This window comes from Chrysochloris asiatica, unplaced genomic scaffold (genome assembly GCF_000296735.1).
Source record: "Chrysochloris asiatica unplaced genomic scaffold, ChrAsi1.0 scaffold00014, whole genome shotgun sequence".
Classification (NCBI taxonomy): Eukaryota; Metazoa; Chordata; class Mammalia; order Afrosoricida; family Chrysochloridae; genus Chrysochloris; species Chrysochloris asiatica.
This window is the reverse complement of record NW_006408532.1, coordinates 10371255-10392007: the sequence shown is the minus strand read 5'-3', so window position 1 is coordinate 10392007 and position 20753 is coordinate 10371255. Positions and strand designations below refer to the sequence as shown.

General features: G+C 41.8%; 1 protein-coding gene across 2 annotated transcripts in view; it reads right to left on the bottom strand.

Moving 5' to 3' along the window:
- The window catches only part of ABL1 (c-abl oncogene 1, non-receptor tyrosine kinase), a 224015-nt gene that overhangs the window by 21441 nt on the left and 181821 nt on the right, over positions 1 to 20753 (bottom strand). For both annotated transcript variants that reach the window (XM_006834881.1, XM_006834882.1), the window contains exons 4-6: positions 14219 to 14491; positions 2740 to 2824; positions 1927 to 2104 (exon numbers count right to left, since the gene is read on the bottom strand). In XM_006834881.1, the coding sequence (XP_006834944.1) occupies positions 1927 to 2104; positions 2740 to 2824; positions 14219 to 14491 (536 nt within the window). The remainder of the gene's footprint in view (positions 1 to 1926; positions 2105 to 2739; positions 2825 to 14218; positions 14492 to 20753) is intronic.

The window sequence follows — 20753 nt, the reverse complement described above, 5'->3', positions numbered from 1 at the left end:
AGTGAAATTAGTCAGTCACAAAAAGAGAAATACTGCATGGGACCACTACTGTAAAAGACTAAGAAAAAGAAATTATACTAAAGGGGGGTAGAGGGGAAGTCTTTGTTGGTTGCTGGGAAGTGGGTGATGGATGGGGGGAAGGGGGGAGGGTAGAGCGCAGGGTGGGGATTGGACTCAGGAGAGCTTGGGTGCTGGGGCGGGGGACAATTTACAGGGAGGGAGAGGGAAGTGGTGAAATGGGGCAGATGGGAAAACAATTGGGCATGTGTGAATGGGCCAAACGGGACAGAGATAAAGGACGATATATGCACAGCCTTGGAACTGCAGGGTTCTGAGATACAGGGATTGAGTCATGGTTGTAATGGGGGGAGGGAATCGTGTCAAGGTGCTTGGCTGTTTTTTGAATCTTGGTTTCCCTTGCATTATAATATAGAGTAGACACTGAAGGGGGAGAGAAAGGAATAGTCAGAAACATCACACTAGAAGGCTTGTAAGTCCATCTTCTGCCCATATCTGATTGGAATACCTAAAATGGGGCTATGGCATACCCAGTGAACGAGGCTTCCTGTGGAGCCTTTGCAATACATAAAACTATAGGTAGAAACCAGAACCACATCCAGATCACCAGAGATGAGAAATCTCCACTTGAAAGGACAAGCTGACTAGCCTGGAGCAGCAAGAAGAACAAAAGATACTTCTCGAATGAAAGATCTACAGGAAAAATACGAAACAATGGAGGTAGTTTGACGGTTACCACAGGAACAAACGGGCCGCTTCTCTAGGAGACAACGGGGCAGGTGGTCGGGTCCTCTCAACTCAGGCCCCCTTCCGAGACTGAAACTCGTAAATACACGCTCTGATTGGTGACCACACGCATCACCGATGGGGAGAAGTGGGGTAAAGGCAGCAACGAAGTGGTGAGCTAAGCCTTACAATATTCAGTGGGCTTCTGTGGACCCAGTTGGGGGACCTGATTGGCAAGCAGTGTGAGGAGACCTGGGGACTCCTGGGCCCAGAGTCAGTGGCGTGGCCACGGAGGACACAAGTGGAGAATGGAGCTGCCGGCTGATGGAAAGAAAGGGCATGTGCACAAGAACACCATCTGATACAATCTGATGAACTTGACCTATACCTACAAATGCAGTGACTCAAAAGAGGCAGCAAATCCTTACAGCAAGATACATTCCCACCCCCTCCACACACAGAGTAGACAGAGAGGGGCAACTTGGACATTGGATACCCAAATTGGGGGGGGTGGGGACTACAAAGGCAAGAAGTGACTGGCTCACAAGCTGTCAAGAGGGAACCTAGAGCTAGGGGGCATGGAGGAAGGCAGAATCACCAGTGAGTACTATCCAATCTGTCTGGGCGGAGCTGATGAAATGAAATACAGATGGGTAACTCGCGATACTGTAGTGAATAATGGTTATCAAGACTGACTGTGAGGGTTGGAAATGTAAAGGTAGACGTTTTGTAGCAAGGAAGGGAGTAATTATTTCGCCAGTCCAGGAGCGGAGGTCTCTGCGACCATCAACGGAGAAGAGCTGAGAGCGGGACCCTACCCAGAGAAGCAGGGATGCCTGAGATAGAGACAGAGACAGAGACGATGACGTGGGGTGATGAAGCGGCTGGGGACTTTGGATCCAGAAAGGGAGAGAGGGAGAGGGACTGTGGGCCGAAGACTGGGGGTGGGGAGGGGAGAGTGTAGAGGACGGGTTTCTAGGATATACCCTTTGGTCGGAAGATGATGCATGGAGGGGATTGGAACCATGGCAATGAAATGATATACGATGGAATGAATGTAAAACTAAAGTTCTCTCATGTAAACTATCATATAATTCACAATAAAACATTTAAAAAAAAAAAAGATGCCTGGCTTCCACGCTCCATGGCTCTGTAAGGAGGGCTGCTTTGCCAGGCTCCTACCTGTGGATGAAGTTTTTCTTCTCTAGGTACTCCATGGCTGAGGAGATCTGAGTGGCCATGTACAGTAGCACCACAGCATTCACCTCCTGCCGATTGCACTCCCTCAGGTAATCCAACAGGTTCCCATAGGTCATGAACTCGGTGATTATATAGAATGGAGGCTCCCGGGTACAGACCCCTGACAACAAGACACCAAGAGCTTCAGCGTGCTGCTCGATTCTCAACTGAACAAGCATCAGAAAGGACAGGCCCTAAAGGAAAAGGTTTCTGAAATGGATTTTTGACTATGCTCCTCTGTCTTAGATCTAACCTTTAATATGGTTCCAAGCACTTGTGTCCTGAGACTGTGCTCCTTTGGGAGGGACACAGCCATATTCTTTTCTTTCTTTCAAGCCCATGAACTTGGACAGTAAGAGGTGCTGCCACTGAGTTCAGCAGTAAAGAACAAGTCCAATACTAAATGATGTAAACCATTGTCTGTCTACCCCAAATCAACTTGGATAGTTACATCTACTTAGAGAATCACCTGAGTGAGACAACTCTCAAAAATCCTTACATTTCAAGAAGCCAATTTGAGATTTGCGTTATCTGACTACTTTCAGGTACTGATTTAAAGCAACACTTTCCTTAGTCTCTTCTCACAGGTACGTCATCCCACACAGACCTGTACCCACACCAGGGGCTGATTGTGGGTAAAGACGTCCACATCAGAAATCTTAACACAGTCAGCTGCTTATCTCTTCTTTCATAACATCGGCCTCACGTCTGAGGGTTTAATTAAAAGTCCCTCTCTTCAGGGCTCTGCACACTCACCGAGTAACTGTACTAGATTAGGGTGTTTGATCTCTTTCATTACTGCAGCTTCTTTCAAGAACTCTTCCACCTCCATGGTGTCCTCCTGTGGAAAAAAAGGGGTGAAATTACTTCAGCAAGGAAAATGTTTAAGTGGGAGAGCATGACTTGAATGATTAACACAATCTGGAGCTTCAACATACGATCGCCCAGGTCCCACACGGACCTGGACATGTTCAGTAGCAGCTGATCCGATTATCGTCCCATGGCGGAGACTATTCTCCCCCACTATTGTGCTGTCTGAATGCTCACCTAGGGCAACAAATCAAAGATGACCTGTACATGTTGGCAACTTGGTTCTGGTGGCACCACTGTGTGGAACTGAGATGGAGGCGAGTGTGTGGAGGAAATATGTATAGGCAAACATGGTACTATTTTCCCTGAGACTAGCTTTGGCATCAAATCAACTAATATCTACTTTCCAAGGAGTCCTAACACCCCCAACATTAAAGAAAAAATAATAACTTGAAGAATATGAAACAGCTCTGATTAAAGAAACCAGCTATGCCCTGGTGATAAAAAAATATACTGACTAACTAATGAAGAATGATGTCTCATAATATGGCAGGACCAGAAGATGCTGAGTTGCTGAGAATGCAGTGTCATCGGACTCTTAGTGAAGCAATCACCACTGTCTGTCAGGTCAATTACTCAGATATGAAAATCACTCTCACTAGCAGCTCCCATAACAATGGATTCACAAGTATCATCAGTACTTGTAACGTTCTAGCAAGTTCATAGTATCTAAACACTAAGGGGGGGGAGAAAAAGACATTAACAAATTGCCAGAGCGTTTATGATAATACTTATATTTCTATATTCCCTCACTTATTCCCAGTCTAGGCTAAGGTCTCAAAAGCTGTAGCCTGGTCCTGTGCAGGAACCTTTCTTTGGCTAATGATAGATATCATGAGGCCTCTTTTTCACTTAAAAAAGAAAAACACACACACACACACACAAAAACTGTCCTTTGAACTGACCATCAAGAAGCAAAGGGATGGTAATTTATAGGGTCTTTTCAGCTGTGAGAACCTGGTTAGGTAACCAAACAGCGAAGATACGAATCCTCCCAGTTTCAGCACGGAGTGTGAGTTTGTCTGAAGAGAAAGCTTGTTGGAATAGGAGCCAGGGGTTGGCCTTCTTGAAAATGATACTCCCTGAGGAGGAAAGCTTTATCAACTTTATTTTAAATGTGTATCACTACACATAAGGAGCACAGGTAGCGTAGTGGATTATGAGCTGAGCTACCAACCAAAAAGTCAGTAGTTTGAATCTATCAGTTGTTCCATGGAAAAAAGATGAGGCTTTCTGCTTTCATAAAGATTTACAGCCTCAGAAATCCTATACAGGGTTGCTGTGAGTCAGAATCTACTCGGTGGCATACCACCATCACCACCACCGCTACACATGACACCTAAACCCTTGGGAGACAGAGTTAAAGTGTTCTTACTACAGCACTCACTGTGCCTGCCCCAAGTCCTAAACCCTTACGTAGAGAAGACTTACAGAGGACAGGGCAACCTTTACTTCAAGCTTTCTTGCTTTGGTCTATCATGCTTACAAGTGAGGCATGATCAATGACAATATGTGTCAGCCTTGTATCACTTAGCTTAGGATTCTGTAAGACTGAAACTTAGAAACAATTTATTGCTCTTTCAAAATGGTGAGCTGCTCTTCATGTCAATTAAACATCGTTGGTAGTCACAGTATCACGTTGTCTGGGAGGAAAAGAACTCATCCCTGCTGCTCCCTCATTGGCTGTTTAAGTCTTCTGCATCCTCTCTGCTCCTTAACATGCTCAGCAGACCATGCCGTTTTTGGCATGGAGTGCTTGGATTTACCAGGTGACACACTAATGTCAAAGGCTGGAAAGAAGGCCTGCCAGAATCAGGGAATTCCATGCTGCTCACGTACAGAACTGGGGGCCTTGCAGATCGTGCCTGGTCAACAATATGTTCAAAAGTAGTTCTGAAACAAAGCTTTCTAGACAGGTGGAGTCTGTTTTTTAAATCACCACATAATAAATCATGCACAGTGATATAATTTCAGAAACATCATTTGGTCTTAAGGCTACCAAGCTTTTTCTAAAAGAACCATGTTATAAATTTTAAGGGGGTGTAGATATATAAAAGGAAATATACAGTTCTGAAAGGCATTTCTCTTCACTTTTTGTCTTTCTGTCTGGAAACACAAACATACTGAAAGACACATGGACAGTGTATCGAATTCCTTATTTTTTTCTTTCCGGAAAATCGGTATGAACTTGTCTCCCCCTGCTGGCATCTAAGTTCAATTATAATATATTTAAACTATTAATAGCAACTTACGTTTGTAGTTGTGTTAATTGGCAATGTCTCTGATGCTGTTCTGTTACATCTCTTTACTTATATTTAAAGTTTTCTCATCATGCTTTCAAAGAGAATTCTTCTATTCAATAAGTAAACACTGCAAAGTCAGATTAATTACATATTGAGTTTTCAACCTTGTCTCTTCTGAAACCATGGTTGATGGGAGATGGCTGGCAAAGATGGACAGCCCTGACCCAGATGCACATAAATGTTTGAATGATACAGCGAAGTGGTTAAGAGGGTGGGCTTGTGAAGTACATTGAACTTAATTAGCTCTGTTGCTTAATGACCTTGGAAAGTTACTTACCCTTTCTGAATCTGTTTTCTCATCTGCAAAACGGAGAGACAGAAGTATCTAGGCCATTCACAAAGAAAGAAGAGTGATGGGTACGGTACCCAGAATATGGCCAAATTCAGTCAGTGGTACTCACTTTCACTACATAGTAAGACAGCTGATGTCTATTCCTGAAAGGTAGACTGAACATATTGTTTGTACGGAATGAAAGGATGGTTCTTTAATTAATCTTTTTTTTGTTTCTTCACACAGATAAATTCTCCCAGATTCAATGTCTCACAGGTATTTTCTAAACAGTTTAATCTTTTTTTGTTCATTGGCCTCAACTGTACATATTTTGCACTATAAAAAAGAGAACTGTCCTTAAAAATGACTCCACATCCTCCCTTTCTTCACAGTCTTTAGATAAACAGACAGAAAAATTGGTTTCCACGTCTGCTCTGGTTTTTAACCACATGTTAGGTAAAATGTGACGAGCCATCCTTCATTGGTTGGGTGGACAGGAGCAACACGTTGAAAAGTACACTGTAGAGCTGGTGCCAAGTTTCTGAGCTAGGTAAGGAAGGGGGCTCACAAACCAGATGTGGGACCTAAAGCTCAAGTTACAAGTTCACAAGAAATAATGTCATAGAGGAACCCCAGAAACTCGTCTCTGAATAGTGCAACGTGCCTACCTCCATGACCAAAAGGGAAGTCACTGCAAAGCATCTTGCAAAGTGCCACATGACAACAGCAGGCATCTCTCCCTCCCTATGTACAGTCTCCCCTTGTAAAGTCAGAGAACCACCATGGTCATTTAAAGTTAGTAATGCTGCCACAAAGCTCTTCCTCTCTGTTCCTTTCTGGTGCTGGTGGTTATGTGCCGTGGAGTCGGTTCCATGTCATAGCGACTCTGAACAGGGTTTCCAAGGGTGTAAATCTTTACAGGAACAGAAAGCCTCATCTTTCTCTCGTGGAACAGCTGGTAGTTTCGAACTGCTGACCTTGTGGTTCGCAGCCTGATTCGTAACCACTACGCTACCAGAGCTTTCCAATAAAATCAATTTTCTAGGAACAAAAACACATAGTGTTGGTGAGGGGAGAGCAAAGTCACACTTTCTCTAAGAATTCCTTGGAAGGCATTTTGGGAGTACTGATCAAATCCATAAATGTTCCTGATCCAGGAGTTCCACTCTGAGTCGACCCACCAGGATACTCTCACATGGGGGCAAACAAGGTTAAGTCCTACAGCACCATTTGCATAAGCAAAATCCTGGAATTTACACAAATGCCCTCAAACCTAAGGGGTTCATCTTCTGGCATTCTATCAGACAATGTGCAGCTGCTATTCATAAAGTTTTCAGTGGTTTTTTTTTAGAAGTGGACTGCCTCTTCCTTCTTCCTAGTCTATTTCAAGATCTATCCTGAAATATAGTGCTATCACTATAATATCGATCAAACTCACAATCAAGATGCACTGATAATTATCGGTGACTGGAATGCCAAAGTTGGTAACTGTAGTTGGAAAATATGGCCTTGGTGATAGAAGCAATGCTGGAAGATCACATGACAGAATTTCACAATGACTTAATTCATTACAAATAACTTTTTAAATAACATTAACAATGTCTACACACAGAGACCTCATCAGATAGAACACACAAGAATCAGAATGACTACATCTGTGAAAAGAGATGATAGAGAAACTCCACATCATCAGTCATCATAAGGCCAAGGGCTGACTATGAAACCTCAATTGCTCATCTGCAAATTCAAGATGAAGCTGAAGAAAATTAAAGCAAGTTCATGGACGCCAAACTACAATACCTTGAGTACTGCAGTGTAATGAGTTAGCTAATCTTTTCTAGCCAGAGGCTCTGTAAACTCCCACAACTCCCACCAAACAATTTATTTCTGATAGACATGGGTAAAAGAAAGTGGGGGAAGATGCTGATGTGCTACATGACTTATCTGTGAGTACTGTGAACAGAACTGTGGTTGAAAACACCTGGAAATCTAATGAAGGTATTGGTCAATGTTACCATCCTGCTGGGATTAAAATAAGCCATCAGAAGCAGAATGGAAAATCTCATTATCATCAAAGAAGAAGAGTCAGGAGTGGAGTGCATCCTTTGGGACCCGAGATCCCTGTGCAGTGAACCTCCTCGACTCAGAAACAGAAAGCTCTAACACTGAAGAAGTTACAAAAGCAGCAATACCAAGAACCACAGCTTCCCTGCCCAAGGAGCAAGTAAAGCTGAGTAAATTTGGGCAGGAGGCTTGCTTGCAGAGTGGGGTGCCTCCAGGCATTTAATTAGGTGGAGCTAGGTTTACTGACCCATGTAGCTAGAGTCAAATGCTTTCAAGATGAGGTTTATGGTGCAGCAGTGTTTCCTGTGGGCATTTATCAGCAGCCTTAAAAGAGCTTTGTAATATTGGTTGGATAGAGAGAGGCCTGCCTGTGGGCATGTCTGAGGAGAGGCTGTTCTGATTGAAACTGTACCATGAGCATTTCTAGCCCTGAGCCTGTTAACTTCTCTAATAAACCTAGAACTGTGAGTATGTTGTCTAAATACTGTGTGGCCACTGCAATGAATTACTGAACACAGTAGAGTGAGAGTTCTGTGGGGAGGGGTGGTAGGTGCCACATTTATCCCACCTGAAATTAGAGACCATCTCAAGAACAGATGTGATGCACTGAACAAGAAATAATGACCAAAGACTAGACCAAGCTGTGGGATGACATCAATGACATCATACATAAGAAATTAAATGGTCATTAAAAAGTCAGTAAAGAAAGAAAAGGCTAAAATGGGTGTTAGAAGAGACTCTGAAGCTTAATTTTTGACTGCAGAGTAGCAAAAGTGAAAGGAAGAAATGATGTAGTCAAAGAGCTGAATATAAGATTTTAAAGGGCAGCTAGACAAAAAAAGTCAAGTATCATAACAGAATGTGCAAAGATATGAAGTTAGAAAACCAGTTAAAAAGGAAGAAAATGCTCAACATTTCTCCAGCTGAAAAAAATCCAAGCCTCAAATGTACTTTTGAAGACTTCTACGAGCAAATGAATGAATGACACAGGAAGCAACAAAAGATGGAAAGAACACACAGAGGCACTTTATCAAAAGGAATTGGTCACCAATGTTCAACAATTTTAGGAAGCAACATAAAATCTAAAGTCGATGGTACTGAAGGAAGAAGTCCAAAAAAATGAAAAAAAAAAAAAAAGAGGTCCAAGCAGCACTAAAGGAATTGGCAAAAAAAACAAGGTTCCAGGATTGATGGAATACTAATTAAAATGTTTCAATAAAGAGATGCAAGTCTAGAGGTGTGCAGTTATCTACGCCAAACAACTTGAAAAGATCCATATTCATACCCATTCCAAAAAAAGGTGATCCAACAATGTGGAAATTATCGACAATATCATTAATATCACACACAAGTACAATTTTGCTAAAGATAATTCAAGAACAGTTGCAGCATTATACTAACAAGGAACTGCTCTGTAAACCTTCAACCAATACACAAGAAAAGAAAGAAAAGACTGAAGGATGGGATGGTACTATTACAGATCTTACTTGCTTGAAAAGTATATAAAATTTACAACAGTGTTACTTTCCACTACTTTCATGTTAATTTTATTAGCTCATGAGTTTATCTTGATGTCAGAACTAGGATACACAGAGGTGGTGCTATTAGGTGCTGTCGAGTTGGTTCCAACTCATAGCAAACCTATGAAGCTCTACGGGAAAAGAAAGTCTCATCTTCCTCCTGTGGCACAGCTGATGGGTTTGAACTGCTGAACTTGTAGCTGGCAGTCCGGTGCTTATCCTACAGTGCCATCAGCACTCCTGGGACATATGTTTTTGTTGCTAAGTGCTGCCAAGACAGTTCTGACTCATAGCAGTGCTGTATAATGTTTCCAAAGCTTGTGGGATTGAACACCAGCCCTTCAGTTAACATCCTATAGCACCACGCCAGGACTCTTTTCTAAATTCTATGAATTATAACCATACAACAACAACAACAAAAAACTAAACTCACCACCATCGAGTCAATTCCAACTCATGTTGTTGTTGCTGTGAAGTGAAGTGGAGTTTGTTTCAACTCATAGCAACCCTGTTTAGGGTTTCCGAGGCTTTAAATCATTTTGCGGAAGCAGAAAGTCTCATCTTACTCCTGCAGAGCGGCTGCTGGGCGCAAACTCCCAAGCTCGTGGTTCCCAGCCCTATGGAGTGCTCCCAATTCCAACTCACGGCAAACCCTATATAGGTTTTCTGAGACTGTAAATCTTTATGGGAGAAGACAGCCTCATCTTTCTCCTATGGAATCAGATGGTGGATTTGAGCCATCAGTCTTGTGGTTAGCAGTCCAGTGCTTATCCTACAGCGCCTTCAGAACTCCTTTAAAAATAAACTGACTTACAAACTCTTGGAATATATTCATTTAAAAACAGATTTCTTGTACTTGAGAGCTGCTTCTCGTAAGCATATTTTGCCTTTACCTAGACAGCACAAAGGCAAAGTTTAGCCTAGGTCTTGTTGAATACTGTCAAAATTCAAACTAGCAGTTACAAATCAATGGGCCTCTGCTATAATTCCAGTTTCCCAGCTGCAACAGTCAGTCTAATGCTCTCATTTGCCCTAGTAGCATAGTGGGTTACATATTGGGTTGCTTACCCAAGGTCAACAGTTCAAATACATCAGCTTCTCTGCAGGAGAAAGATGAGGCTTTCTGCTCTCATAAAAATTTACAGCTTTGGAAACCCTATACAGGATTGTTCTGAGTCAGAACCAATTTAATAGCACACAACAATTAACATCTTAGGTTTTAATGCTCTGAAAGTGTAAGAACCAATGCTGCTTATTGGTTCAATTTGGAGTCTCGGTTATCAGTGGGGCCTTGCTCCCCCTGCTGGTTAAAGAGGCTTCTGGCTCTGATACTTGGTTTCTTTCCTTTGTCTACCCTTTGAAGGGTCTACAATATAAAACAGAGAGAAAAGAGAAGTGACAGAAGATTTGTGAGATGTTCAGTACAAAGAAGGGCTCAGTGAGAACTGCTGAACAATTAAGGGTGGGCCAGAGCTGAAGGGTTTTTCAAGGTGTTTTGAAGAGAAAGGTAGATCAATGGTTGTGAAAGGAAATGAATGAGAGAGAAGGGGGGAAAAGTGAATTTTAAAGATGTATAATTGTGATTTATGTATATTTTTCATGGTGTTTGAAGAGCAAAAATTAAATTTTAATTAAAAAAAAAAAAAAAAAAGAGGCGGACTTTGAAGCAGGTGTCTGTTTGAATCTTGGCTCTGCTGCTCCTAACCCTGTAATTTCAGATCAATCATGTAATCTCTGTTTAAAGCTTCTTCAACCTTAAAATGGAGATAATATTAGTAACCTTCTCTTAAGGTTAAGGAACCATGGTAAAGATCAGTCAGCAGTTCAAACTGCCAGTCGCTCTGTGGTAGAAAGACAAAGTTTTCTGCTCCCGTAAAGATTTAGTGTCTGTTCAACTATCTCTTGAAATCTTAGCAAACCTGTGGGACCTAGCAAACCTGTGGGACCATTAAATTAAGGATCCTGTGACTATGGGGTTGGGGAAAATAATTTAAAATATAATGAAATATATAATCATTAAAGAATATTCTAAAAGGCACCCACTTTCAGACCATTCTGACATTCAATGGTATAAGAAAACCACTACCACCAACCACTGAGCTCCAGTAGGGTTTCCTTTTCTGTAACTTCCCTCTTCAGCTATTTAGAAAACACTGTAGCAAATTTCAGATTGTGCAAACTTTTTAAAATTTGACTGGATTGAAATTTAGCATCTATTATACTTTTGTACAGATCTTAGCAAATACATCGGTAATGCCTAGGCCTTTAACAGTTCATCAAACTAGTCATGGCCACCTTTTTCGGGATCTGGTCCTCAGCCCTGTGTCAGCCCAAGAAACTGCAACACAAGCCAATGCCATCTTCTTGCACTTGCAAGATCTGTGAGAGGTAAGGCGATGGGGTTTTGTTCTTCCTGTTCTTTTATTTAAGGACATTGATTTAAAGTGCAGACATGTAAAAAGACAGTAACTGATTAAAAAAACTTGGTGTACAAGCATAAATTAACTGTTACATCACAACCACAGGTAACCAATATTGGTGAGAGATTACAGTATTAGCGACAAACGCTCTCCAAAGTAGTGATCTTTGTGAAACTCAAACCTAATCAAGTTATTCCTGTGCATCAAACCCTTCAATGGCTCCCATCTCCTCCAGGATACAATCCCAGCTCCTTAGCTGGTGTTCACTGTCCTCTGTGATTTTTCAGGCCCTTCTTAGCCATTCCAGATTTTCTTCCCTTGCCCCACCCAGTCCCTTGATCAACTCCTGTTCCTTCACAGAGGCCCTAGCTCATGAGTCCCTAATGTTTTCTCCCAGCCAAGTAGAGTTCACTAGTCCCTCCTTCATTCATCCCTTTCTAGTGCCCAGTTCTAATGCCAAACTTAGCACGTTGTTATTGTGAAGTGCTGACGAGTCGGTTCCGTTATGCATAGCATAATGCACTGTAATTGTTGATACAGTTGTCTATTTCTCCAACTACCTAGACTATCAACTGCCTGAGGTGAAGAACTCTGTTTAATTCATTTTCATAATCCCAGTTTTGCCCAAGGCCTGGCAAACAGAAGGAAAAACCTCAATAAATCAAACTTTTATCAAATTCCTACCTGGAAATTGTTCAAGATCTCTCAAGATGACCCCAAGCCAAGCCACATATCCCCTCAACAAGCATCTGTCCCACCTCAATGACATTCTAACAGATGCATTCAATATGAGTGTCAGGAAGCCACTTTGATTTTGGTTTCTAGTATTGAAATAGGTGGTATTTCCCCTTGCAGTGCAATCAATCATTTTTATATGGCTTTTTAACTTCCATTAAATGGCTGGCTGAAACTATGCAAATAAGATGCATGGACCCCTTATAGGGTTTTGGTTAGATCATGCTCTTGCTGTGGGTAGGGAGGACATGCCTTGAAATTGATAAGGAATTTGCTACAAAGCCAGCTTTCCTGATAGAAAGAGAAAGGAATCGCAATACTGAAGAAAGTAAGAGATGGTGCAGCAGTAGCATGAGACAGCAGGAACCAGGAGACGGGCAGGAGACTGCTATGGTGGGGCTTGCTTAGAGTTATAACCCTTGCCTAAGCAGGGTCTGGAGGCAGCAAGGCCTGAGAAAGGCCCAGCAACAAAAGCTGAAAAGAAGCTGTCCTGATCAAAAGGATTGAATTTCTATTATTTCCAAGTTGATCTGGATTCCAAGTTGTAACCTGTTGCTTCCCCCAGTGAATCCATGACTGTAAGTATGGTCTGTGAGCACTGTGTGGCCACTGCCAACAGATTACTGAGCCCAGCAGAGACATAGTGTGCCATGGGAGGGATGGCTGGTATGAGAGTCTGTAAATAGGTTGGAAAACAGTATGCCTAACCTCCACCTCATAAAAAACTAGTTCTGGCCTCATACTGAGGCTGCTAGTGTTTTGATTCGGTTCCCTCCTCGTGAAGTTAGAGGACCTCTGAGGCTACCATTTTACACTTCCAATGCAGTCATTTTCCATCAGCCAGAAAGCATCATTTCTCCTATTACTGAATCTATAACTGAAGGAATGAGGTAAGCAATAGAATCTCTAGAATGGAAAGGATTTGGGCTGTACCAGTTTCAGGGTATTTGCCTGACTTTCAAGAACTTGGGTGCATTTTTCCCAGTAGTGGATGTTTCTTTCCCTTTCCCCCTCTTTTCTAAGAGCTACCAGGTCAATGTAATCAGACTTAATTCAGAAGAGGAAATAATGCAGATCAACACTAGGGGACACTCTTGCCATAAGCAAAAAGCACAAACCACATTTTGAAGAAGGCAGATGGTTGAAAATTAGAATTTCCTTCCCTTGAAAGAACTGTTCTAAGGGTTTCAAAGACCTTCAAAAGAAAACAACAAACAAATAAAAGCCACCTGAAACCATAATTGCAATTAATAAGAAAGAATGAGCAGTATCTGCATTAGTAGAAAGCTAGTTTCCTTAAGGCATTTCTAATGGGGTATTGTCCACATCTCATTTCTAGAAGTCTGAACACACATGTGATGCAGAAGTTGAACCTGCTTGGAACACCTCATTCATTTACGTTTCAAATATGCCAGAAAATCAAATGCATTTTAGTTAAACCTTGTATTTTTCAAAATGCAGAAAGCAATTTTGTATCTTAATTCTCAACAGGAAGCAATCTTTGTGTCACATAATAGAGCGGAAACCCATGGCTTTAAAGAATCCTCACAAAGAATGAAAAAACATCTCCAAATAACTAATTTCTTTATACCAAAACATCATAGCATTTCTCGGCTCTCACCGTATGCAGAAACACACTAAAAGCCGTGTGAATGATTCGACCTGTACAAAGAGACAGAGCAATGTTTGCAATTAGAGTCAATTGTTGTTGATGTTGTTAAGTGCTGTCGAGTCAGTTCCAACACATAGCAAGCCTCTAGAGGGTTTCCAAGGTGCCGCTGGTGAGCTTGAACCAACACCGACCTTGTAGTTCAAATAACTTTGCAGTCTGACACATTAGCCCACAGTGCCACACCAGGACTCTAAAAGAGTCAATTACCAGGCACTAATTCTGAATCACAACTGACTCAATGGCACTAACAACGTAACAACAACAATTTACCCCTGGAAAGGTACATTACTGAACACCGGCAGACAATTAACCATGTTTGAGGCACCGCTGACAGTGGTGGTTCTAACTACGTACCCTAAGCGGGCAGTGCCCAGGCTTACCTTCAAGGTCTTCACTGCCACAGTCAGGCTGTATTTCTTCCACACTCCTTCATACACCTCCCCATACTGGCCTCCTCCTAGCTTGTGCTTCATGGTGATGTCTGTACGCTCCATCTCCCACTTGTCATAGTTGGGGGACACACCATAGACAGTGGGCTTGTTGCGCTTGGGGGCTGGATAATGGAGAGTGGTAATCAGCCCATCTGCCACTGTTGAATGGTGATGAACCAACTCGGCCAAAGTGTTGAAGCGGCTCTCTGAGGAGACATAGAGCTGAGGAAAATAGGGAACAGCTTTCAGTCCACAGTCCAGATGTGAGTTCACACAATTTCAATATACCAGTTTCACTGAGGCTTCATTTAATTTATAGCAAATCCCAGATAAACAGTGCTCTACGCAGGAGTGTTTAGAAAAGCACTTACACTGTCTTTCTATTACATGTGCTGTAATTTACTTGCTAAAGCAGAAAGACACAATAAAATGCCTCAGGGTCTTTGCACCTGTTGCTTTACCACCTGCCTTATTTCTCTGCATTGTACTTAGCACTAGCAGATAGTCTCATTATTTGCTTGTTGTCTGGCTTCTCCCACTAGACTGTACGCTTATGAGAGCAGAGCCCTAGGTGTCTTTTGAAAATCCTGAATCCTCAATGTTGAGAATAGAAAATGCACACATAACATTCAATAGCTGATTAAATAAATGGGTTGTTGTTGTTACTGGGCACTGTTGAGTTCATTCCAACTCACAGACACACCAAGTGACAGAGTGTTGTTAAGTGCTGTCAAGTCGGTTCCAACCCAAAGCGACCTTGTATAGGGGTTTCTGAGGAGCAACTGGTGAGCTTCAACCGCCACCTTATGGTTCAAAGCGACTTTGCAGCCTGGCACATTAACCAGAGTTGTTGTTGTTGTTGGCCTAAGTCCCGTAGCGACCCTGTACAGGGTTTCCGAGGGTGTAAATCTTTATGGGAGTAGAAAGCCTCATCTTTCTCCCACGGAGCAGCTGGTAGTTTCGAACCACTGACCTTAAGGTTCGCAGCCCGATTCATAGGGCTGCCTTATTGGGATTTCTTGGTTGTAATCTACAGAGAAGGAGACAGCCTGGTCTTTCTTTCTCAGATCTTCTGGGTGGGTTCAAACTGCCAGGTTATCAGTTAAGCACTTTTGCTACTTAAGTTCCTTAATTAATGGATTGTTGTTATTGTCAAGTCGGCTCTGGTTCATAGAGACGTTGTATAGTTTCCGAAAAGCAGCTGGTGAACTTGAACCGCCAACCTTGCAGTCCAAATCAACCTTGCATTAGTCCAGTCCATTAACCTACAGTGCCACACCAAGACTCCAAATAATGGATAGTAGAACTTAATCCTTCTTTGCTGATTAGAAAATAAAACAATTTTATTTATATTTTATAAGTGGATGGGGAGCATAGTGGCTACATACAATAAGCAAGGTTCATGGTTTGAGCCTGCTAACCGCTCTGCAGGGCAAAGATGAGGCTTTCTGGTCCCATAAAGATTTGAAGCCTTAGAAACCCTAAACAGGGTGGCTGTGTGTCGGAACCGACTCGACGGCACTTAACAAGGAAGGAAGGATAACCTAGAATGAAACAGTGATCATAAAAGGAAAATCACTAAGTGAACATAAAAATCTCCCTTGACTGGGTCAAGTGAGAGGTATCAGAGGTGAAAACTTGAATCCCAAGGTATGTCCCTATAGACTGCCTGCCTGCCTTCACTCTCAAGGTCAAGAGTAGAAGTATCGCTGTCACAACAGAAGACCAGACAGCCTTTCCATCACAGGCAAGTTACACAGACCTTGAAAACAGAGTCTCTGAAGGCCAGCAGGTGAGGACCTCATGTGCATACAATTCAGATGGGGAAGACAAGAAAGAAGCAGGCTGGCAGAAGGAAACAACGTGATGTGGTGAGGAAATGTTTCCTTACCAGAAAACAATTCCAGATTAAAACCCACACAGAATGCCTGACTCCAGACTCAAACTGAATCTACTGGCTCACAAAGAGCAGCCAAAGATCTCAGAAAGTAGAAATGACACTTAACATCACAACTAGATGTGTCAGAAGGATTGATCCAACTGCAAAGATAGGCAAAGTGGATGTGTTAAAAGTTGGGCCAAGGCTCTTGGCTGTTGGTTATGTTAATCTCTATTACTTTTTGTATGAGTAGGTAACGGACTCCACAGCACTTAACAACAACAATATTACTAAGAGAGTCCTGGTGTGGCACTATAGGATATAGGACCGCAAAGTCAGTTTTGTCAGTGGTTCAAACTCACCAGCTGCTCCTCAGAAACCCGATACAAGGTTGCTGTGATTTGGAGCCAATTCAAAGGCATGCACCAGCAACAATATTAACAAGAATATTTCTGCAAGGGAATAATGACAAAATACACAAAGTTGATCCCACCTATAATCCTTATGAGGGTAAATAGGATTCATTAGCAAGGAGATTTTTCTTTCTTCCTTTTGATTTTGCTTGGGGATGTAAATGAATTTTTTTAAAATCAGACAATAGCAGACTTTGTTGCTATAATCTTTTTATAATAATTCTACTAAAATAAAATTACAAGAAACCCAACACTGGTCCAAAAAGATTCTCTTGCTCTGGGGAACCTGCTTCTCATGCAAAGATGGTGGCCCCGTAGACATACCCACACAATCACGTACACATCACTTTCCTCGGTGTTAGCACCAATATAAGTGCAGTTCACAAAGAAAACTGAATGGCACATGGGGACAGTTCCTAATCAGTCCTGCTGTTAGTCATCCAGTTACTTCACTGCAGACTGTAAACACTCCAACCACCTCTTGTCTCAGGTTAGCTCAAGTAATGTTCCACACCAAGGAGTAAAAGGAAGCGAGAAAAGTCATTCCAAGACCTTCCCTAGAATTAGAGCACCCTTCCCACCTGAGAAATCATTACAAGGCTAAAGTGTCCATTTTGCTGACTGGGATCCTGAGGCAGGTTAACCTAGGGGCAAAGGCTCATTACCCAATTACGCCCCATCAAGTAGAGGTGGCTAGAGAGGAATGCTCCCAGTCCTGAAAATGAAGTCTCTTCGATCATGCTCTTGCGGCACACTAATGACTCCTAGTTTGTGCAAAATTTGTTCTTGCTCTCATTTGATTCCTCTTAGTCTGCTCTGTTTGAGATTTCAGAGTTATGGGAGGTTTCATTGAATGGCAAACTTTATCCTTTTCAACAATTTAATTTATAGACCCTGTGACTCAGTTTATCTTTCACCATAAAATTTACATACTGAAACTTATTAAATATTAAAACTACTCTCTCTTAAATGCACTGCATATTCACTTCACAGCCCTCTTCAACAGTCAAGTATGTTGGCCTCCTGATTAGTTCTAGGTTCTGAGTAGCTTTATGCCAATGACCTGACCAATCTTCATCAGGAATTTGTGGCATGTTCAGAAAAGAAAGTGAAATCAATGCTATGAATGGCATGTCATTATGCTATGCACCCAGCTACAAAAACATGTACGGCACTCAGCCAGGGCGACTGGCTCTTTCTAATCACGTTAGAGGCCTGAAAGATAAGACTTGCCAGGCAAATTCACAGAAACTGCTGTCCTCCTGACAGTCAGATCTATAGGCTCAACTGAGCTTAGATTTATGCAACCTTCGGCTCCCTCAGACCCTGAAGTACCACCTTGGACACTAGACACCACTTGGCCAGAAAGTGATGGTCTCCTGAGGGCTTCTCACATGCCAGCAAGAAGGCAAACATCCAGGAGTACATAATCTACAAGGAAAAATTAACTCTGTTTTAGGGGGCTTTCAACAGGATACCTGCCACCTCTGCTAAAGGCTAAGTCTAGATCCCAGTCTGTCAACCTAACCCTGTCACTTCAACAGATCATGAAAACTAAAAGTCAACTGCATCTCTTTCAAGAAAAAGATTATCAGGGGCTATAAGGACTTATGGAACTTGACAGTGGCACATCATAGTAGTAAAGGAGGTTAGGCAAAAAGAACCAGAAAAGAATTATTAGATAGGGGCTGATAGAGAAAAAGTCTACTAGGCTGGCAGAGATCACAAACTTTGAAAGAACATCAGAAATAAAATCAAACCCCAAGATCTTTTAAGATTTTAAAGACTGTTAAGTCTCCGAAGGAGTCCTGGTGTGGCGCTATGGGTTCATGCGCCAGACTGCAAAGCTGTTTGACTACAAGGTCGGCGGTTCAAGCTCACCAGATGTTCCTTGGGAACCCTATACAGGGTTGCTATGGGTCGGAATTGACTCGACAGCATTTAAAAACAACAAGTCTCCTAAGAAATAACAATGACTCAATTTGGCTATTTCAAAATTCCCAGAGTCCTCTGCTTTGGGTCCTAGCTGGTGACCCTGGGACGACTAACCAGTCAGGAGCAGGAGGAAAGTGGTAAACAAAACCCATGAGGGTGGAGGCAGAAAGAAATCCTCTGGGAATTTACAAAAGAATCTTCCAAATTCAGTTATGTTTCTTTTTTAAAGATTAGCTAATTTGAAAATAAGAATTAACTTATTCAACCCTGACCTGCCCCTCCTACCAACCTTAAAATTTCCCCTTAGAAGTCCAAAAAGGATTGTATAAAAGCTCTGCTATGTGAGAAGCTTTTTTAAAAACGCCAAACCACACTGTCCCCCACACACCTGGAATACTTATCTATTCTGATGTTGTTTCACTCTGCCCCCTCAACTGTGGCCCTCCCGGTGAGGAACTTAACACAAATTGTCTGCCTAAATAACCCTCTGAGCTGAGAAATCTCTAGGTGCTCAGGAGGGAGCAAAGCTTGATGAGTTGTCTGACGGTAGATACTGCTGGATAAAAAGTGTTCCTTATGCTCTACCTGGACTGAAAAGAACCCACCTGAAACACTTCCAGCTTTCAGACAAAGGGCTTGATTTCCTCATTGGATGAATCTAAAATTCTGCAAATCATGTATCCCACATACAGCCTCCACTCTCTCTTCACAGTATTTTAGACCATCCATTAGCTAATGACTTGACAAAATAGATTATGCCTATCTGCATCTGTTCCAAGAATACTGAATCAACAATTCAAGGGACAAGAAACCATGAACCTGTTCAATATAAACTTCAAATAACTACCCTGGCATAGTACAACTTGCACAAATGGGAAGCAAGTTGTTAGTTTCAAAAAATTACCACCCCTATGATGGGTACACACTGGAGTTGATTAACTAAAATGGTACCCTTGCTGATTGAAGGCTCTTTCAAAAGGCCCCATCACACTAGAGTATATCCTACACAATGGAACTACCTAGCCCAACATTTAGGATAAAAACAATGCCCCAAAAGTTAGCTGACTGATAAGGATGATCTCAAATCACACAGCAACAACAAACTGTGCTGTCTGTGCTACCAATCAGAGCCGGTACTAAAGACATCCGCAATGATGGAAATCATCAAATAATGGCAATAAGGATTTTAGCTAGAAGACATTGAGACAAATGAAGAAAACACCAGATAAATCACATTTTTAAAAGGAACTGTATATATGTTCACATAGTAAAACTGAATGTGTTAGAAGATCCAGAAAAATGCTAAGAAGTTTAAGAAGGGGCTAGCCCTACCAGATATTAAAAATGTTATTATAAAGCTATAGCAATTAAAACAATATTATAATAAATAGATCAATGGACTAGAACACACAGTAGAGCAATAGACTCAAATACACTGAATTGGTATATTTCAAATATGCAGGAAAGATGAATTTATTAAATGGTAGAGGGATAACTTAAAATATGACACACATGCACATTAAGTATGAGATTTTATTCTTTGCCAATAAAATTGATAAAGGTGTTTTTAAAAGACTTAATCATGTGAGGGGCTTCAAAATGTTTATGGAAAAATGGAATTAACAGATAATCAGTTTTTCCACAAACTTATTGAAGCCCCCTCATTCTGTTCACGGGGGTGAAGGCAAACAAGTACTTTCATAAATCTGTATAATTTTTATAGAGGATAATCTGGCAAATTTTCAATGCATATAACCTCCAATCCAGCAATTCCAGTTCTAGCAAATTATCCTGCAGACATTTAAACTACACACAAGGAAGCAGATAGTGGATTTTCAAACTGCAGGTTTGAAATTACTCTACCTATTAGAGCAGGGGTGGGGAATCTTTTTTCTGCCAAAATTTACAACAACATTATTTGCAGGCCCTATAAAATGATCAACTTAAAAATTAGCCTGTTATATTTGGTCAATCATTTAATGAACTCACCCCTAATGTGATAGCTAAGTAGTCCTGGTGTGGCACTGTGGGTTAATGTGCTGGACTGTAAAGTCGTTTGAACTGCGAAGTTGGCAGTTCAAGCTTGCCAGCTACTCCTTGGACACCCTATACAAAGTCGCTAGGGGTTGGAATCGACTCAATAGCATTTAACATCAACAACAATGTGATGGCTATGAAGTCCTTGTGTGGTGCTGCCGGTTAATGCACTGGACTGCAAGGTCAGTTTGAACTGCAAGGTTGGTGGTTCAAGCTCACC